The sequence below is a fragment of the Ambystoma mexicanum genome, chromosome 9, assembly GCF_040938575.1.
Source record: "Ambystoma mexicanum isolate Mex_15411 chromosome 9, UKY_AmexF1_1, whole genome shotgun sequence".
Classification (NCBI taxonomy): domain Eukaryota; kingdom Metazoa; phylum Chordata; class Amphibia; order Caudata; family Ambystomatidae; genus Ambystoma; species Ambystoma mexicanum.
In genome coordinates, this window is record NC_090931.1 from 327,637,236 (window position 1) to 327,657,111 (window position 19,876).

Consider the following 19,876-nt stretch of genomic DNA (forward strand, 5'->3'; position numbering starts at 1 on the left):
ACCTCTGTATGTACTGTGGATCCTCTAGACACAGCCTCAAGGACTGTTCTGAAATTCCCTCCAGAAGACAGGGAAACGACAGACCCCAAGTTTATGCAAGGGAGACCGTGGGGACAACTGCTCAAACCCTTGCAATCTTACCAGATTCAGCCAGGAAGGAATACAAGACAACCGTTTAATGGTATTTCAGGTCTCGTTTTCCTACAGTTTGAAGCAGAACATCCCTGTACTAGCCAAGCTAGATTGTGGAGCTGCGGGAAATTTCATAGACGTCAAATGGGCCCAAGAGAACCAAATCCCGCTCCAGAAGAAAACACCTCTCCCAGTCGAAGGGGTGGATGGACGTCCTTTATCTTCCGGATTTATTACTATGGAAACGGTTCCTATCTCATTGGGAATGGGACACCACATGGAGACCCTTAGCTTTGATGTCATCAGGACGGCACATTTCCCTCTGATACTAGGTATCTCCTGGTTACGACATCATAACCCCAGAATAGATTGGACGGCTAACAAACTTAGCTTTGATTCAGACTATTGCGGAGAACATTGCATGAAGGGACTCCAGGTTGAAATCCAATCCAGCATTACCGAAAGACTATCCAACATCTCAGTTTCCTCTATCCCGGTACAGTATCAGACTTTTTCAAAGGTGTTTGAAGATGTAAACCCTAGACTCCTCCCACCTCACCGTAATGAAGACTGTAGCATAGACCTCAAGGAGGAGGTTTATCTTCCCTTTGGACGGATGTATCCCTTGTCTTTAGCAGAGAAGGCAGCTCTGAAGGATTATCTAGATGCCAACTTGGAGAATGGACTGATCCGACCGTCAAAGTCTTCAGGAGGGGCATCATTGTTCTTTATATCTAAGAAGGACTCAAAGGAATTACGCCCATGTATCGATTACAGGGGTTTAAATAGCCTGACTGTCCGTGACAGATACCCAATGCCCCTTATTCGAGACATTCTTGAGGCTGTCCGGAACTCAAAGGTATTCACCAAACTCGACCTACGAGGGGCATACCATTTGTTAAGGATTAAGAGAGGGGATGAGTGGAAGACTGCATTTAGAACACCAATGGGGTTGTTCGAGTACTGTGTGATGCCATTCGGATTAGTGAACGCCCCGGCGATATTTCAGAGATTTGTTGACAAGATCTTTGCAGATCTTCTATATACATCTGTTGTGGTATATCTGGATGATATACTGATCTTCTCACCTTCCTTGGAAGAACATCAAGTCCATGTAAGTGAGGTTCTACAGAGATTACTAGAGAATCATCTATTTGCCAAGACGCAGAAGTGCATCTTCGAAGCTTCCGAGGTCTCATACCTCGGGTTTATCTTGTCTGCTAATGGGGTGCGAATGGATCCTAACAAGATTCAGGCAATAGACCGATGGCCAGATCCTTCTTCTGTTAAGGAGGTGCAACGCTTCCTAGGTCTGGCAAATTTCTATCGCCAATTTATCCCAAAATTTTCAGACCTGGTTTTGCCCATAACCTCGCTCCTCAAAAAGGGAGTGGTTTTTCACTGGGATACTGAAGAACAGGAGGCATTCAAGAACCTTAAGAAACATTTCACCTCTGCTCCGGTTCTACTACAACCTGATCAGACTAAACCTTTTGTCCTGGAGACAGACGCCTCCAGAGGTGCCTTGGGGGCAGTCTTATTACAAGAGGATCGTAAAGGGGAAGAACACCCCATAGCTTACTATTCCCGCACCTTGACGGGAAGTGAAAGAAATTATTCCGTGCTCGAGAGAGAGAGCTATTGGCTATGTGAGCTGCCTGTCAAGAATGGAGACACCTTTTGCAAGGGGCAGCGCAACAGTTCACTATCCGTATGGATCATAGAAACTTGAAGGTACTCCAACAGATGGAGTGTAGAAATTCGAGACATGCTTGCTGGGCATACTACTTTTCCAATTTTGACTTCCAAATCACCTATATACCTGGATCTCAGAACAGTGTTGCTGACGCATTATCCCGAAGCTGGGTAGATGAGGAGAAGCCAGAATTACAGAAGGAAAGAATCCTACCGAAGCATCATTTTTACATGATAGCAAATCTTTTCCTACAGGAGGTTCATAGTGGATTGGAGGAATGTACACAAGAAGAAAGAGAAGCCTATCAATTACAAGAGATCAACGGATTATGGTTTCACCAGTCTGCACTATTTCTACCTACCTCGACTCTTCGGAACCAAGCCATCAGCTTTTGTCATGATCTACCCTTGGCGGGACATAAGGGAGAAAAGGCAATTTATGAGCTGATATCCAGAAGTTTTTGGTGGCCATCTATGCGAAAAGACATCACCTCCTAGTTTCTACTTGCCCCATCTATGCCGTCAATAAGACACCTCGTCAAAGACCATTAGGACTCTTACATCAAGCCAAGGCACCCACACGTCCTTGGGAAGACCTTTCGATGGACTTTGTAGTAGAGCTACCAACTTCAAATGGTAGAACAGCGATCTTGGTAACGATAGATTCTTATACAAAGCTAGCCCACTTTGTAGCATTACAAGGAGTACCCGCTGCCTCTGAGACGGCTACCATATTCCTCAGGGAGGTAATAAGACTACACGGCTTACCCCGAACCATAATCTCTGACAGAGGAACCCAATTTACCTCCAAGTTTTGGGACTCTCTTTGTCAACAACTAGGAATTCAACAAGCTCTCTCCTCTGGGTATCATCCTCAATCAAACGGACAGATGGAGAGACTGAACGCCAATTTAGAGCAGTACCTTCGTTGCTTTTGCAATAGAGAGCAAGATAATTGGGCTTCTTTGCTACCAATGGCAGAATTCGCCTATAATAATACGTATCATACAGCAATCAAGATGAGCCCTTTCAAATGTACCTATGGGTACCATCCGTACCACTTACCAGGAGTCCTAGCTCCAAGGTCTAAGATCTCCACGCCAGCCATAGAAGAGATGCTAATGGATCTCAGAGTCTCACACAAGGAAGCATTGCGAGCATTGGAAGACAGCAGGAGGAGATACAAGGTGTCTGCCGACACCAATAGAAGTCCTACTCCATTATGGAAGTCAGGAGATCGAGTCTGGCTCTCTACTTGGTATTTACCTCGTTGGACCCATATGGGTAAATTTGCAGCCAGATTTATAGGTCCATATCGCATTCTATCCAGGATCAATCCAGTTGCATTCAAATCAAATTACAAATCCCCAGCGCCTTCAGAGGAATTCATCCGGTCTTTCATTCTTCGCTTCTAAAGGCTCATAAGGAAGATCCATACAAAAGAACAAGAAGAAGCCCAATCACTGCCCCTCGCGATGAACCAAAGGAGTATGAGGTGGCCAGATTGGTGGATTCTCGTTACAGAAAGGGCACTCTTCAATACCTAGTCCATTGGAAGGGTTATCCGATTGCTGAAAGAACATGGGAACCAAGATCCCATGTACATGCCCCACGACTTGTTCAACAATTCCACAGACGGAACCCGGGAAAGCCTGGAGGAAGCAAGTATCGAAGGGGGCATACTGTCATGCACCAGCCCTGGAAGTTCATGCATAGATGGAAATACCACTAACATGGTTCTGAGAGTTCCAGGTTGACGGTCTAGTTTTTATCCAACATGGCCGCCGGAACCTATAAACAACAATGCATTCTGGCGCTCGGCGCGTTGTATCAACTTTGTTACGTGCGCTGCCAGTTCTTTCTCTAAAGCGACTTGCCGTCCAGAGCCTCTTCTGTTTAACCTCTCCTACTCTCCTTTATGTATGTATTTCACCTTTATCTCCTCACGTGGGTGTCTACAGGTTAGGGTAAGGTAACGGTTGGTTCTGTTTCGCTGTTCGTTCACACACGTAGCGCTAACCACCTTTGCTGTCTGCCGCTATTTCCATTTAAGTGTCTATCTCGGCTATCTCACTCAGCCTCTCTCTCTATATTTACTGCCTTCCTGAGTATCGGAAGTCGTTACATTTTTCTATTTCTTTCTCGCTACCTTCTATCTTTAATTCTTTCCTGTTTCTTTTTTCCTCTGCCGGTGTTCCGGTTCCTTTCTGTTTTTAGTGAGAGCAGCTGGAGTCTGTTTTCTTCTATTCAGACCCTCCTTAATTTAATCGGAGGAATCATTGGAGACCTTTCTGGTACCCTTCCCAAAGGACAATTGAAAGGTACTACCAAACACTCACCACATCTGAAGATGGACTGCTAACATCTCTCAGGGTCTTTTGCCTTTGGGCTTTTTCCCAGCACGAAGGGCGTGCTCCTCGGGTTTCCCCAAGATCTGTAAAACATCCAGATCAAGGTGGCCACCGAGGGAGCGCGTCCTTACTTACGTCAGAAGAAAGTGAAGAGGCCAGTGGAAAGCATAAGAACCAGGAAGAAGACGGAAGCATTAAAGGGATGGTCTAGTAACAATTTTTATTTAAAAAATAGATAGGCAACATAAAAAAACAATACCAGCTTTCTCCGTTTTTTATACTTCCTATGTAAAATTTTGAGCCATTCAAGCTCAAAATTCGCAAAAGCAAGCACATGGGCGCATCCATTTTGTGAAATGGAGGCCCTCCTGTGCTGGCTTTTGCGGCACTAATGAAGGAAAAGCCAGCCAGCTGTAGTAAACAAAGGCTACCGCTGGGTGGCTTTCCCTTCATTAGTGCTGTAGGCGGAGGACGGGGACCGGAGACCAGAGCAGGAAAGCTGCAGCTGAATCTCGGTAAGTGCTATTTATTTATTTTTTAAAAATAAGCACTAGCTGCAGTTTTTTTGTAAGTTTTCCGGGCTGGAGCAGCCCGGAAAACTTAGAAATAAAACTGCAGCTTTAAAAACGTTGTATTTATGTTTGCGGTCGCTTCAAAAGCGACCGCAAACATAAATACAACGTTATTGTGTTGGAAAACACTGCGGTTTTTCTTTCCAAGTTTCTCAGGCTCCTCTGGCTCGGAGGAGCCTGAGAAACTCGGAAAGAAAAACCACAGCGTTTTCCAACACAACCGCGGGAGCCCGAGAGCCCCAAATGGTAAAGCAGATTCAGGCAGAAACAACGCGGCATTGCGGAAAACAACCGCGTTGCAGACAACGCAGCATTTAGCATTTCCCATTTGGGTCTCTCGGGCTCCCCACGGGGAGCCCGAGAGCCCCAAATGGGAAATCAGCTGCAGGTAGAAACTCTACGCGGCATGTAAACATAACCGCGTGTGTTTCTGCCTGCTGTGGCTTTCACTTTGGGTCTCCGGTGCTGGAGACCCAAAGTGATAGCCACAGCAGGCAGAAACACACGCGGTTGTGTTGGAAAACGCTGCGGTTTTTCTTTCCAAGGTTCTCAGGCTCCTCCGAGCCGGAGGAGCCTGAGAAACTTGGAAAGAAAAACCACAGTGTTTTCCAACACAATAACATTGTATTTATGTTTGTGGTCGCTTCAAAAGCACTGCAAACATAAATACAACATTTTTAAAGCTGCAGTTTTATTTCTAAGTTCCGGGCTCCTTCAGCCCGGAAAACTTAGAAAAAAACCCGCAGCTAGTGCTTATTTAAAAAAAAAAAAAAAGCACTTACCGAGATTCAGCTGCAGCTTTCCTGCTCTGGTCTCCGGTCCCCGTCCTCCGCCTACAGCACTAATGAAGGGAAAGCCACCCAGCGGTAGCCTTTGTTTACTGCAGCTGGCTGGCTTTTCCTTCATTAGTGCCGCAAAAGCAAAAGCCAGCACAGGAGGGCCTCCATTTCACAAAATGGATGCGCCCATGTGCTTGCTTTTGCGAATTTTGAGCTTGAATAGCTCAAAATTTTACATAGGAAGTTTTAAAACGGAGAATGCTAGTATTTTTTTTTTATGTTGCCTATCTATTTTTTAAATAAAAATGTTTACTAGACCATCCCTTTAAAGTTGGAGGAGATACAAGAAGAAACAGGTGAGGAGGAGATAGGGGAAGAGGAGTCAAGTTTTGACAGTGTCTCTGTCCTTGGCTGCTGCGGTGGAAGGGGAGCTGAGCATTGCTGTACTATCGCAGTGAGGCCTGTTTACCCAAGATGGAGTCGAAAGGGGGCACAAAAGATGGATGCCCCGTGTCCTGCTCAGTAGTCCGATCTATGTACCAGTCAACCGTGGTTAACTTTTCATAAGGGCAAGGGGCAATCCCACTACCGGAGGCACATGGTCAAAGCCTCATACTGAGGAGTATACGGCGCGAGGGGGCCTGGGGACCCCTCACTCCCATACACTGTGTGTGTACCATGGAACACTCAGTGCAGCACGCATCGTAGTAGCTGTTTGTGTACTGTGGGGCACTCAGTGCAGCAAGCATCATAGTAGCTGTGTGTGTACCGTTGAGCACTCAGTGCAGCAAGCATCGTAGTAGCTGTGTGTGTACTGTGGAGCACTCAGTGCAGCAAGCATTGTAGTAGCTGTGTGTGTACTGTGGAACACTCAGTGCAGCACGCATCGTAGTAGCTGTGTGTGTACTGTGGAGCACTCCGTGTTGGTGAACACTGATGTAGGTTCTTCAGTGCACTGATAGATGGTGGGTTGGGGGTGAGTTCTCTGATTGGGAGGTCAATCCCTGCTACCACTTAAAATCCATGAATAGACATCTTGGGGTGGGACCAAGCCTAATTTGCATATTGTCTTTCCCCTTTTTAAAGTAGGTTGTCAGATTGAAGAAAAGTGGTCTACAGGGTCGCCCAGAGTGATGCCAGATGGTTAGGATTAAGTCTAAACCTTCCAGCTAATACCTCTTTTGTTTTGCATAAGTCACCCCGAGTGGGATGAGTACGCCCAGACGTGGGTCCTGAGCCTACTGGGCCATAGATCCAAGCAAATCCTCACTGATAAAGCCCAATTAGGCTGAAGCCTGTCTAGAGTTGCTCGTGAGCTCATGCAGAAGGGATGTGACCAAGCAGTTGGGTTGGACTCCCCTTTTTGGGGTGGGACCAAGCCTGATTTGCATACCATCTTTTCCATCTGTAATTGCTTGGCGGGCTGAAGAACGATGATCTGGAATTTTGCCCAAGGTTAGGATGAATTTACTTTTTACCTGTTTTAGCCCAGCTTGTGTTTATGTATATATAAATTAACCATAAATCCCCAGTGTAAAAGTCTAGGGTGATACAAAAGTATCCCCATGCACTGCATTGCAAGGTGCTGTGTGCACTGTTAGAAAGGTTACTAAAACAGATAACAAGTAAAAAAAGGGAAGTATAGTTTCCCAGTATTGATAGTCTGAGGAACTGATCAGTTTCCCCGTGACAAAATTTGCAAAAAAGGTCAGGGAAGTAAAATTGAAGGCTTCACTTCTCTGTAAAAAGTCAAGACAGGTTCAAAAAGAAAAGCGACAAGTTTGGGGGTCCATAGAATATGGAGGGAAAGTTGCCTAAAACAGAAATCGTTCCTAACAGTTAGGGTAAAACCCCCACGTTTTTACCAAATTCACAAGAGTGTGGGAGGCCCTCTACGGAGAACGAACATGGTTCAAATAACCAGTTCTGTGGAATTTCCTCCACTCAGGAGTGTCTACACCCAAGTTTTATGTTATGTTTTAGTAACCTTTCTAACAGTGCACACAGCACCTTGCAATGCAGTGCATGGGGATACTTTTGTATCACCCTAGACCTGTACACTGGGGATTTATGGTTACTTTTATATATACATAAACACAAGCAGTTACATTTTCACAATTTCTGCAGTTTGTTTAGTGTGCACATTTGCATTTACTGTGTCTGGCTACTAAACGTGGCTAGTGCCCCAAAATGGCCATGCCACGTAGGTTTTTTGCTTGTTCTTTGGCCATATTGTTGCTTGGCCTTCTTCATGCATGCCTTCTCAGGTCTTTAGGTCCCTAATAGGGTCATGCATTTGCCAAGGAATCTGCCTCGTTCGCGGGCTTGTGCCTGGCATGTGTGCCTGGGCTCAGGAAGTGGATGGGATTGTCTGGTCCCATTCCACAACTGTGGTGCCGGAAAGTCTGGTTTGCATGCATGAGTGAATCCCACAATGGTCCCTCATTGGACCAGTGATGGCTGAGTGAGTGGAGCAGATCCTTACCATTGGTGGGCTAGTTTTTGCCATGAGCCTGGATTTGGGATAAGAAGATGAGTCCTGCAGCCATTTCAGGAGATCAGCAACAGAGCTAAGTATCCTGTGTAGCTGTGCAGCCAAGTGAAGACTTGTGGCCAACTCGTGACATTTGCTGCAACTGTCCCAGTGAAGCCCTGCCGGACTACCTGATCTGAGAAGGCCCTCTGCAGTGCTTCGACTGTTGGAATGGTGGGACCAACCAATTTCAACGTCTTCTTGCAGTCCTGCAGCTTTGAGCCTTCAGAATTGTCCCTGGACCACCCTGTGGAACGACCTGCTCTGAATTGGGCTACTGCAAAGAATTGTCGCTTTTCCACATTTTTGTCTGGAATTTCGGTGGTCGCCAGCTAGTCCTACATGTCACTTTTCTGCCAGGTTTCAGCTTCCCAGCATCAAGCAATCCTTTCCTGGAAGGCTGTCTTCGTTCATGACTGGAGAGATGCCTGCTGTCGCCCATGTGCGCTGTCTGTCACTGAAACCAGCTTCCTCCTATCTGGTAGAGTGTCCTGACGAGGCCAGCATCAGTGCCTGCTGCATTTCTTCTTTGGAAAATGTTGCACTCAGCTCCTGGACCCGACCGGAATTGTCCTTGCACCTGCATCTCCTGGGCTTCTTATACTGGATCTAAAGGCAGGAAAACCTACCTCCAGCGACTCCCAGCTTACTTGCCAAGTCACTTGGGAAAATCAGATTAAGGGCGGTGAGTAATCGGAATGCTTACAGATGCACTTATCTCCCCTATAATAAATATTGTGTAGAGGAGGAGCCAAGTACCCCCACCTCAACCGTCCTGCCCTTATTACCTGTATGTTGGAAACCAGAGTATGTGACACACACGGAACAGTTGTAGCGACAAAGGCCAAAACGAATCCTAGAGGCAAGATTCCAATTGGGAAAACCATACATGCACACAAGGAAATATGATGATTGTTTAAATGAGATTCCTGAAGAAGCAGAGCAAAGAAATGGCAAAGAAGAATAGTGACGTCAACCATCACCAGTATACGTCACACAGAGCTGAGCTGATGTATATAGAAGATGCAGAGACACGAGAATGAAGATATTCTATAAGGCATCAAGAAAGTATCAAGGATAAGTGACATCTCTGGATCGAGGTGAAGAAATGTATGCCACAGAACAGAAACAGATGAAGACATCAAGCTATTTTACACGTGTACAGATGCAAAAGAATTGCAAGCATATATATATATATATATATATATGCATATGGACAAGTAAAGGATGGATGTTTCCGCTATGCATTATAGCAGTGCTGGACAGTAGCAAGAAGGCCTCATTTCTAGTATGTTGTAGTTAAAAAAACAATTGAATTACAAAGTGAATCTCAGCAGACAGGGTTGGATGAGCCAAGAAGCCATAGGGCCTCATCACAAGGTTGGCGCTCCGGTAAGAACTGCACCGGTAAGGCAATACCAGCATCCATTACCGGGCCGGTGTATCATGACCCTAGATGCCGTTGCTACCGGCATCGCCAAGGACCCGCTGTGGCCGTGCACCACCGTACCGGCACGCGGGCACGCGCGCATATGGGGAGGCCTTAATACCGGCATGCCGCAAAGAAGGGGAGACCACGAGTCACACGTACAAGTACATACTGGCATCGAGATGCCTGTAAGAAGGGCCACCATGATGCCGGCAATACCGGCATCGCGGACCACCCGTAAACAGCAAACTGCTGTGTAACCAAGTGCCACAGGTGCACTCAATCAGCACAGGTGGAGGCAATGGAGTCAGGGTCAGCACAAAAGGAGCACACCCACACACCACACCCCCCTCCAAGGCAAAATGCTACCACTTGTACTTGCCATACTGGGCCTGGAGGACATGTCTGCACTGCTACTCCTTGAGCAGGCAGTACAACAGGAAACACAGAGGAGAAGCCGGAGGAGAAGGAGGGTGAGACATGCCCAGCAAATACCACCAGTGCAGGCAGTCGCTCCCCGCAGACAGCCAACAATCCAACGTATAAGGTCCAATCCATTTGACTTAACCCCAGCACAGATCCACACCCTGTACCGCCTGGACAGAGACACCATCACCAACATAGTGGAATTAATACAGGACGACTTGGTCAGCCTGATCAACATCCGCACAGCCATCCCCCCTTTGCTGAAGGTGGCATCTGTGCTCCACTTCCTGGCCACAGGCACTTATCAACACACAGTGGGCCAAATGCATGGCATGTTCCAATCATGCTTCTCGGTTGTGTTAAACCAAGTGCTGGATGCACTACTGAAGCACGCAAATGCCTACATATCCTTACCAAGGACACCACAGGAGGCAAATGCCACCAAAATAGCATTCCATGCACTGGCAGGCATGCCCAATGTAATTGGTGCCCTCGACTGTACCCATGTAGAGTTGGTAGTCCCACATGCCGTGGAGGCGGTCTACCGCAATCGGAAGCTATACCATTCCATCAATGTGCAGATGGTGTGTGATGCCAGCCAGATAATAACACACTGCTGTGCCAGATACCCAGGATCTACGCATGATGCCATGGTGCTGCGGAACTCCTCACTACCCCGCTACATGGAAGGAGACGTTGTACGAAGTGGCTGGCTGTTGGCTGAGTCTGCCCTCTGGGTCATGGGGCAGATGGATTGGGGGGGAGGTACATGCATATGCTAGGGGAATGCCCTCTGGGCCATGGGGGCAGATGGATTGGGGGGGAGGTACATGCATATGCTAGGGGAATGCCCTCTGGGCTATGGGGGCAGATGGATTGGGGGGGAGGTACATGCATATGCTAGGGGAATGCCCTCTGGGCCATGGGCGCAGATGGATTGGGGGGAATGGTAGTTTCTTAAGTCATCCGCAGACACACAGCCCTCACATATGCATGCAAAATGCCCCTAGCCAAGACATACATTCCCTGGTGCTTTAAAATCCTAGGACCCTAGGTCGTGAATGTTACACAAGGCTCCCTCTATGGATTGGCATGCACTGTACAGGGCTGACAGTCATGTGGGTGTGGCTGCCAATGACGAGATAGTGCATATGACCTTGAATGATTTACAGGCTGAGCACACCTGTCAACTGAGCCTCATCCTCACACATACCTCCTTCTGCTCCCATGTAGGTGATGCTGGATATCCCCTGAAGCCGTGGCTACTCACCCCTGTCAGGAACCCGCAGAACGGGCACGAGGAGGACTTCAATCGTGCACATACACGTACACGTGTGGTCATTGAGCAGACGTTTGGCCTTTTGAAGGCACGGTTTCGCTGCATCAGCAGGTCGCGAGGGGCATTCATATACGGGCCTGAGAAGGTGGGCCAGATCATCACGGCATGTGTAATGCTACATAACATGTGCATCCGGCGGAACATACCCCTGCCACCTGACGTGGAGCTGCCACCACCTGGTGAAGTAGAAGGAGAGGAAGGAGTAGAAGTAGGACATAGGCCAGGACGTGAAACTCGTGAGGGTTGCGCAGTGCGCCAAATGGTCATAGACCAATCATTCTGATGTACTTTGATGCAGAGGGTGCCATGTGTTGTGAACTGTGGGCACTGGGTGTGTGGGCACATGTGCGCGAAACACCATGAAGCAATAAATTGACATGCAATAAATCAGCAATGTCCACTCATGTGATGTTTGTTACACAACTGGTGTATTCGTGAGCAATTAAGTACAACATGATACAACAATCCACGCACCCACCCTCAACCTACTCCCATTCCCCCAAACACCGCAGTACAACACACTACACCCACCACCACCCCTCCACCCACCCCCTAACACCCAAAGTCAACTATGGCACGACATGTGTCTGCATGTATGCCCAAAGGGATTATGCAGGGTGGCCCTGCTACTGTTGAGCCCCCTTGGGAGTTGGGGGTTGGATCTCTGTGCGGCGCGAACTCCGCAGGGACATGCGCACAGGGCTGGTCTGCCCCGAGCCCGATGGCGTGGATGATGCGGATGACCCAGATGGTTGTGATCCAAGGGGCTGGGTTTGCCGTTGGTCCATGCGGTCAGCAATCCTGGTGAGGATCTGAGCCAAGGCATTGAAGCCATCACGCACTTGCTGTGCATTTGAGTTAATGGCCTGGATAACGGACGCGGTGCTGTCCTGGATAATACGGCGTGTTGTCTCCCCTTCAGCAAGGTACTACTGCACATAGCCTTGCCTCCATCCTGGAGAGACGTCCCTCAAGGTCCCGTATGGCAGTGTGGGGCTGTGCATGGCCGGAAACCACTGTCCATGGCTGCCCTGGTCGGATGTGTCCCGCTGAGGTGTGTCCTGTGGGGTGGCCTGCGGGCTTGGTGTGTGCACTACAGGCTCTGAGTGGGCAAGTCCTGCATCGCCCTCATTGTCCGGCCCAGCTACCTCTTCAACACTATGATCAGCCGATGCAGCCATCTCCCCAATTGTGTTGGCAGCAGCAGAATGTGTGCCATCCTCCATCCCTGCTGTGTCCTCAGCCAGTGTGGATGGTGTGACCACGGATGCAGGTGCAGGTGTCAGCTCTTCCTGTGTACTTGTCTGTGGTGCTTTTTTTGCACCGGTTCTTGGCCCGCTTCCCGCATGGCCCATCCTTGGTCCACTTGAGGTTGATGGACCTGTGCCATCAGATTGCCTCCTAGGCATTTTGGCTGGTGTTGTGCATTGTGCACTCCCTTGTGCTTCATCACTGTCAGCATCCGTACCTGTGGGGGACAGAGAGTGGCAGGATATCAGTGATTGTTCCGCTTGCATTGTGCATGCATTAGTCATTGGACATCTGGCGCCATCTGATCAGTTGCATTTGTGCATTTGTAGGGGACTGTGTACATGCAATGTTGAAGAGTGGATTCTGATAGCGTAGTCATGTCCACATGTACACATTGTTGATGCAGTTGCACATTGATGTGTTTTGGGAGGGTCGTCCTGGGTGGCACATGCCCATGATATGTGTCTTGTGTGTGTATTTGTGTATGACCGCAACATGCATTGGGATGGGATGGTGGTAGACCCAGAATGCGTACATGGATATGTGTAGGTGTGCATGATGGCCCATTTGTTGGCTGGTGTAGCAGCCACAATTGGGGGAGGGTGATTATGATGATTTTTACTGTTTCAGTAGGGACACTCACCTTCATCTGCTGATGTTGGCACGCCAAACTCTGCTTCACCGACTCCTTCGATGGACTCCACGTCTATGATGGACCTGCAGGTCTCCTCCCATCTGGCCAATTTCAGTGGGGAGTGTGGTCCTCCTCCTGTTGCCAGCCCCTGGCTCCGATTAGGTGACAATATGTGCCGGACTCTCAGCCTGAGGTCGTCCCAACGTTTTTTGCAATCACGCACTGTGCGTGCGGTGGTGCCGACTGCACTTACTTTCTGGGGAACTTCTTCCCAGATGGACTTTTTCCTGAGCTGGGCTGGACGCCTGAGGTCGTTGCAGAACACCACTTCTGCATATGCCACAAGGGTGTCGGCCAACATGTTCAGCTCATCGTCTGTAAAACGTGGTTTGCACTGGCGGGCCGTGCCTCTCCGGGTGGTCTTCGACATGTTGTCAGTGGTGGCCTGGGAGTTGGGGTGTAGAGGGTCCTGTAGGTGGAGGATGGCAATGGATTGTGTTTTTAAAGATGGCCGCCATGGCATTTCCCGTTCCGGCGCGATGATGTTACTTCCGGGTCCGGTATTGACGCACTCGTTATTTGCACTATGTTAATAACGGTAACAGTATTTAGGGGTTGCCGAGGGCGGAGCCATTCTGTGCGTATTGCTCGATGCCGCTGTGTGGGGGTTTGGGGGTTGTTACCGGCATGCCGGTACGTCTGTAACCGGCATGCAGGGATGCGCGCGCCCGCGCACTCTTGATCGTCCGCTATGTGCGGGTTGGTGCCAAGCCTGACATGTTATTACCGCCATGCCGGTTCGGCAAGATTTTTAGCGCCAACCTTCTGATGAGGCCCATAGTCTTATCAAACTGGAGCAAACTGACATTAGATACAAATCGTGTGAACAAAACAGAACTCTTGTTCAGAAGGCATGAACAAAACAAAAAAGACATCAGAGGTTCATTAAAAAAATAGTATTTAAATGCATTAATAGCTCGATTTCATGGTCTCCAGTCACGTGGAAGCATGAAGTTGGATGAACGAGATGGTCACACCTACCCACGAGAGCAGAGCATGCCTTCACTCCCTGAATTTCTTAGAGCTAAGAACACTCTCAAGGCCGAGCTTCAGAGCCTAATTGACAGTAGACCACTGAGGTGATGATGGATTGATATGCAAATTGGTGGGAAGCAATGGTCAAGGCGAGCTCACCAGCACTTGGATGGCCAGCCGGCATGCTGCTAGACGTAGGTGGAAAAGTGGTGACGGAGGTTAGAGTGCCAACCAATTGTAGAGGGCCGCATAATTAAGGGTCCTATAGTTGTGTAACCAATGGGACGTCATGTATTTAGTGACGTTCATAGTGGTCATTTTTAGGGAAGAGCTAAGTTGCCCTACCTGATGTTAAGTAACCAATTACCTTCACTCACTATCTCATGCTAGTATGGATCGTATACTTAGATGTTCACTGAGAGCCTATCACCCATACTTATAGGTTTTTGTAGTTTGCCAAGTTGGATGACGTTAGTAAACACTTAGGTTAACGTCAGTGATGATGAGTTTTGTGTAGAAAATCTCAGTTTTTACTAGAATGCATTGAGTAAGAGTATCGAGCGAATTGGTTGATGTTCGTTGTACTCCCTGTTTTAGATAATTGATATTAAAACAGTTTTCCTTTTGCCAACTACTTGAGTCATTTTGATTATTGATGTATGAATAAAAATCTGCATGCATCCCCATCCATCTCCAGGGTAATTGCTACTCATCTTAAATGGCTGAGTTGATCTGTTCAGTTGTGAATAACTTTGATTTATTCCATTCAATCGCTTTTTAAACGTTGGTTTTAAAAGCTGTTCTAAGAGATAGAAAAGTATCTCCTAGAAGGAACTTTGTGACTTTTTGGCACAACACCCCATTCAACATAGGGATTGGACTTATAAAGTTAGGGACTTCATTCTTGTGTACTGGTTTAATGCATAATTACTTAACTTCCTTTCAGACGTTTAAGTGAATGGTATGCATTTCTACAAACCAAACGTGACTGTGTATATGTTTCACAACTGAGTATTGTGTGATATTATTGGCTGCTTGATTCATTTTTCTAGTGTGTTTTGGGTCTATAATGAATAGAGTATTTATGTACTTACCTGTCTAAGCCGAATCATTGTGTATTTCACTGTGTGGACTGATTGTGGACCCCGGACTCCACTCACCTCTCCTCAGACTAAGCCTTGCCCACTCACAACACTTACCTTGATTGGGTTTGGCTAATCCTTCAGAGTTCCCCTGTTCACTATAACTAGGACAACCTCCTGAAATATGTGCAGCAGGCCATATTTTAGAAATCCATCGTAAAAGTAACCAAGGGTAGTCCAGACGTGGACCCCTTGCTCATTGTGCTTTAGAGAGGCTCAGCTTCACTTCACTGAGGAGGACCAACAAGGCTGAAACATGTGTCTGGGGTGGCTGATCGTACTCTTGTTCATAGGAGAATTGCCTAGCATTTCAGTTCTGGACTGCCCTTGTGGGTGGGACCAGACTGACATGTAAATGGTGTTTCGCCTCTGTGAAGGGTGCAGTGAGCTAAAACGTGGTTGTAGGCCCTGCTGAGTGGAAGAAATTCCATAGAACAGGTTATTTGAACCATGTTCATTCGCTGTAGAGGGGCTCCTACACTCTTGTGAATACCTCTCAGCTCACCCTCATTTGGTGTGTGTCACAAGCTGTGTACACAGTTCACATACAGGACTGCCCCATACATGTCCATAGACTTCAATGGGTGCTCACCCATCCAAAGCAAGCACACCTGATTTCACACACCCTGGTGAATCAAAAAGTTGAGCAGTGTGGGGTGTGAGATTTCTGAACGGTCGCTAACAGCTGCAGAAGAGCAATGATCCTGAGTACTATGTTTGATCTATTGATCCGGAACTATCGGGCTATTTCATGAGTTGTCATTGAGAACTGTCTCCAAATCTAATAGCATTTTAACCTAAATCAGATTCCTGCAGCCTTTGCTTTGGCAGATGTTTTGGACTGCAACTCCCATCAGCCCTAGAAAGCATGGCCAATGTCGACTGATCATGGGGGTTGTAGTCCAAAACATCTGCAGAACCAAAGGTTGCAGACCCCTGAATGACCACATTATTTGGGATATTATGCTGCAGATGAGTTCGTCTGGTCCACATTTTTCAAATATTTCTCTGATGGTGGTTGTTGAACGCTACACTCTCTTGTAATCACAAAATGGTGCTGATATTACAACATTTATCTGACTGATTTGAGGTTCAAGTCTGTCTGTATGTATGTTCCTCTATTTTGACTGTTAGACCGATGAATAAAGACTAGCTTCTCGCTGGCCCCAATACCTGCTTCTAAAACCATCTTCAGTGCTCATTCCCAGTGCATGATTCAGCTCTTCCTTCCTGTTTCAGTGGGTAGGACAGAGCAAATCCATGACCCGGAAACTAACCAGCTAACCAGGTACGTGAATTAAATATGTTCAAAAACGACCTTAATGCTGTTATTCTCCCAATCGACAAGCCCTTTACAATGTACCCATTCACACAAATTAACACACAGGACATACGAGAAAACACCTAGCTAATCTCGTTCATCTATGATATTAATAAAAACATTATTTGTATTTGTATTTACATGGATTTAACAATAAGGATTTCCTTTCTATCAGAAATGACTTGCATAGTAAATATACAGGAGAGAGAGGTAGGCAGTCGGAAGGGAAGGAAGCAGGAGGGGGTTAGTGGAAAGGGGACAATTGCAGAGTTTGAGAGGAAGAGATGCAATCACCAAGGTAATGGGGGGGCAAGCCAATGTATAGATTCGAAGAGGAGATGAAATTAAAGAGAGCATTTATGGGTAGAGAGCCATCCAGCTAGGGGTCAGTATGGGGGTTTGGAAGAGGATCTAGGTAGATTGCAGAGGGTGACCTTTGCTCAATGGAGAGGAGGCATAGAGGGTAAGAGGGAGAAGTAGGCTCGATCAGTAGTCTAGTTGGCTGAGCACAAAGGAGGGGATTAGAGTATTAGATGAGTGGTCAGTGTTTTGTGGTGGATCTTCCTTATGCTGAGAAGGTTAATCCTGGTAGCAATGACAGGGGGCATAATGAACTGCTGAAGTCAAAGGTCGTTGTTAAAGAGAACCGCTAAAATTAAGAGCCCTGGGTGATGGAGAGGAGGTTGCGGGTGCGTGGGGGGAGGTGTAGGTGGCTGATGGAAGAGTGAAATTGGCATTACAGCCAGAAAGACAAATGTTGCCCAGATGCCTATAGATTTCAGCAACATACAGTGTAGGGCCTTCCAGTGACGGATAGCTTTTAGGCAATCGATGCATTCTGAGATAAGAGGGGTAAAAGAGGATAAAGAGGAGCGCATCTTGATAGAATTGGCTAGGAAGTGGTGGGGAAAGCCAAAGCATTCGATGAGTTGGCCCGTGGATGGCATATGTAGGGTGAAGAAGTGGACAAATGACTGATCTTTAGGAGAGATGCCCCTTGGAAGGGATGTGGTAGAGTTCCATGAAATGTGGAGGTAGAAGGACACCCACCCAATAATGATAGTTCCCTTAATTCTTTGAGGGAGAGAAGGATGGTCCACTGTGTCGAAGTCTGCAGAGGAATAAGGTGGGATATGGTTGGAGGAGAGGCAGGAGTGGTGAGCACTGATTGGAAAGTTGGAGATGTGGGTGAGAGCAGTTTCAATTAAGTGTTTACTCCAGAAACCCGACTGAAGGGATCACTGAGCGTTTGATTGTCGGGTCGTTGACTATTCCCTACTGATGTGCAGATCCAAATTGACACGCTTTTTCCAATGTACTCATTCAAAAACTTATTTCCCTATTCTAGAATGAGGAAGTAAGTGCAGGGACTGTTAGCGTTTGACAATTTGGGGGATTAAATCAGGCATAATTACCACTAATATTTTTCCACACCTAAAACCAGACGGTAATGGCAATGGGCATGCAATGACAGTCAGCAAGGCAAACAGGGATTCAAAAGGGGAGCATGTCAGTGTCAGCAGGACATACCATGTGACCATGCACATGCAGTATTATTGGTACTTGGCCTTTGAAGGAGGATCTACACTGAACAAGGCGATAGAACTATTGCAAGGTGGGGTATCATGGTAGGAATGTTATGGTTTAAACCTTCACCATCAATAGCACCCTTCAGACGGTGTCCATCACAGCCATCGACAGTCCAAGTGGTGGAGTTCACATTTCAGACATGTTTTATGTGCACAGATGCATGACATGTACCAATTGCAACATTTGCCTTTGTGATACTACTGCATGCAATAACTGTGCATGGAGTGTTCCTTGTTCAGAAACTCTGAATAGCCCGGAAATAGCCCGACTAGTGATTGGGCTCACAGATTCAGCCAGCTGGCCAGAAGGATGGTGTTGTGAGGGTCCTTCTAGCATTCGCATTAACACACTTAGCAGGATGGGAAAACAATGATGGGCTTTCTCCCATGCAAGCACTAACCGCAACCCACCATTTCACACCCTGAGTTGTGTCTCCCATTAAATTAAGACGACGTCTGGGCAGCACTGGTCACACCCCCTTACTGGCTATGCAAAGGGATGGGGGCTGACGTCTCTACTTGATGCCATCTTAACTGGCAGGAGGAAGGCCTCAGGCACACAACATGGTGGGTGTCAATATATGGTTGACAGAACAGATGAAATGTATTGTCCGTATCTTCTCCATGAACAAACACATTTTGAAAAAGATCCTGTGGAGTGCAAGAAAAAGAAAATGTTGTTTTATTTTAGTTGTGTCTTTTATCCCACACCCTTTCTTTTTTGTTAATGTGCCTACTACAAATTAATAGACGCTATAAACGAATTTAACACATGCCCTGGCCCCAGGAATTCAAACTAAGATCCAGGTGTGGATGGGCCTACATGGACCTAACTGCGAAGTATGCACTGTACCCTCCGACCCCCCTTCGATTGTTATTGCCTCTCTTTCCCCTCCTCATATGTACGTTTCCCAGCTTCCTGAAGCAGCTCGTTGTCCCAGCGCGTGTTATGAATTACTGGTATTTAAAAATGCTCTTGTTATTCAGATTATCAGCAAAGCTACTTGTTGCTTTTAGAGATGATTTTACCGTGCTCAATTCCCTTTCCTAAAAACATTATGAGCCAAATTCACACAGAAATGTTTTCACACAAGTGAACAGCTGCTGTTCCGAAGGGCTTTCTGTTCACTTTGCACTTTTTTGTATGACTGGTTCTGCATGGCACATCACGTGTAGCTGCGTTGCCAGCCATGTGTGTGCTTGAATCTTGTCATTTCTATGTTTGGGCCTGTAAGCCAGACACTCATGTGTTTGAATGGGCGGCCATCATTTGCACGCATGCGCAGCCTCCTGAGAAATGTGCAGGTGCTTCTTGTCAATTCAGCAATCGGCACTTTTCTTAGTTACTCAATTCTTTGTATTCAGGGCCTTACTTTGGCCAGGACTAGCTCCAGACCAGAAGTCTCCAAAAACCGGTACCAAGCCAGCCCCCACCCTTCTCTCCCCCCAGACCACCGCCCAAGAGCAGCCCATACAATTTCTTCTGCGCACGTATCTTTAGTCTGAAAACGTGCGGTAAGTGAGGAGAACTGAGTGACAGTGAAATGAGAAGTTGTTTTCCACTGTCGAAATGACTACATATGTCTTGTGCTTTGCAGACATTTTACTGTTAGGGTGAGGGATGTGACAAATGAAAGAAGTATAGAGC

The 19,876-nt window shown here is 47.2% G+C and overlaps 1 protein-coding gene across 3 annotated transcripts in view; it reads left to right on the forward strand.

Moving 5' to 3' along the window:
* LAT2 (linker for activation of T cells family member 2) overlaps positions 1 to 19,876 on the forward strand; it is a 320,642-nt gene that overhangs the window by 174,269 nt on the left and 126,497 nt on the right. For all 3 annotated transcript variants that reach the window (XM_069614739.1, XM_069614737.1, XM_069614738.1), the window contains exon 5: positions 16,558 to 16,606. In XM_069614739.1, coding sequence (XP_069470840.1) covers positions 16,558 to 16,606 — 49 coding nt within the window. The remainder of the gene's footprint in view (positions 1 to 16,557; positions 16,607 to 19,876) is intronic.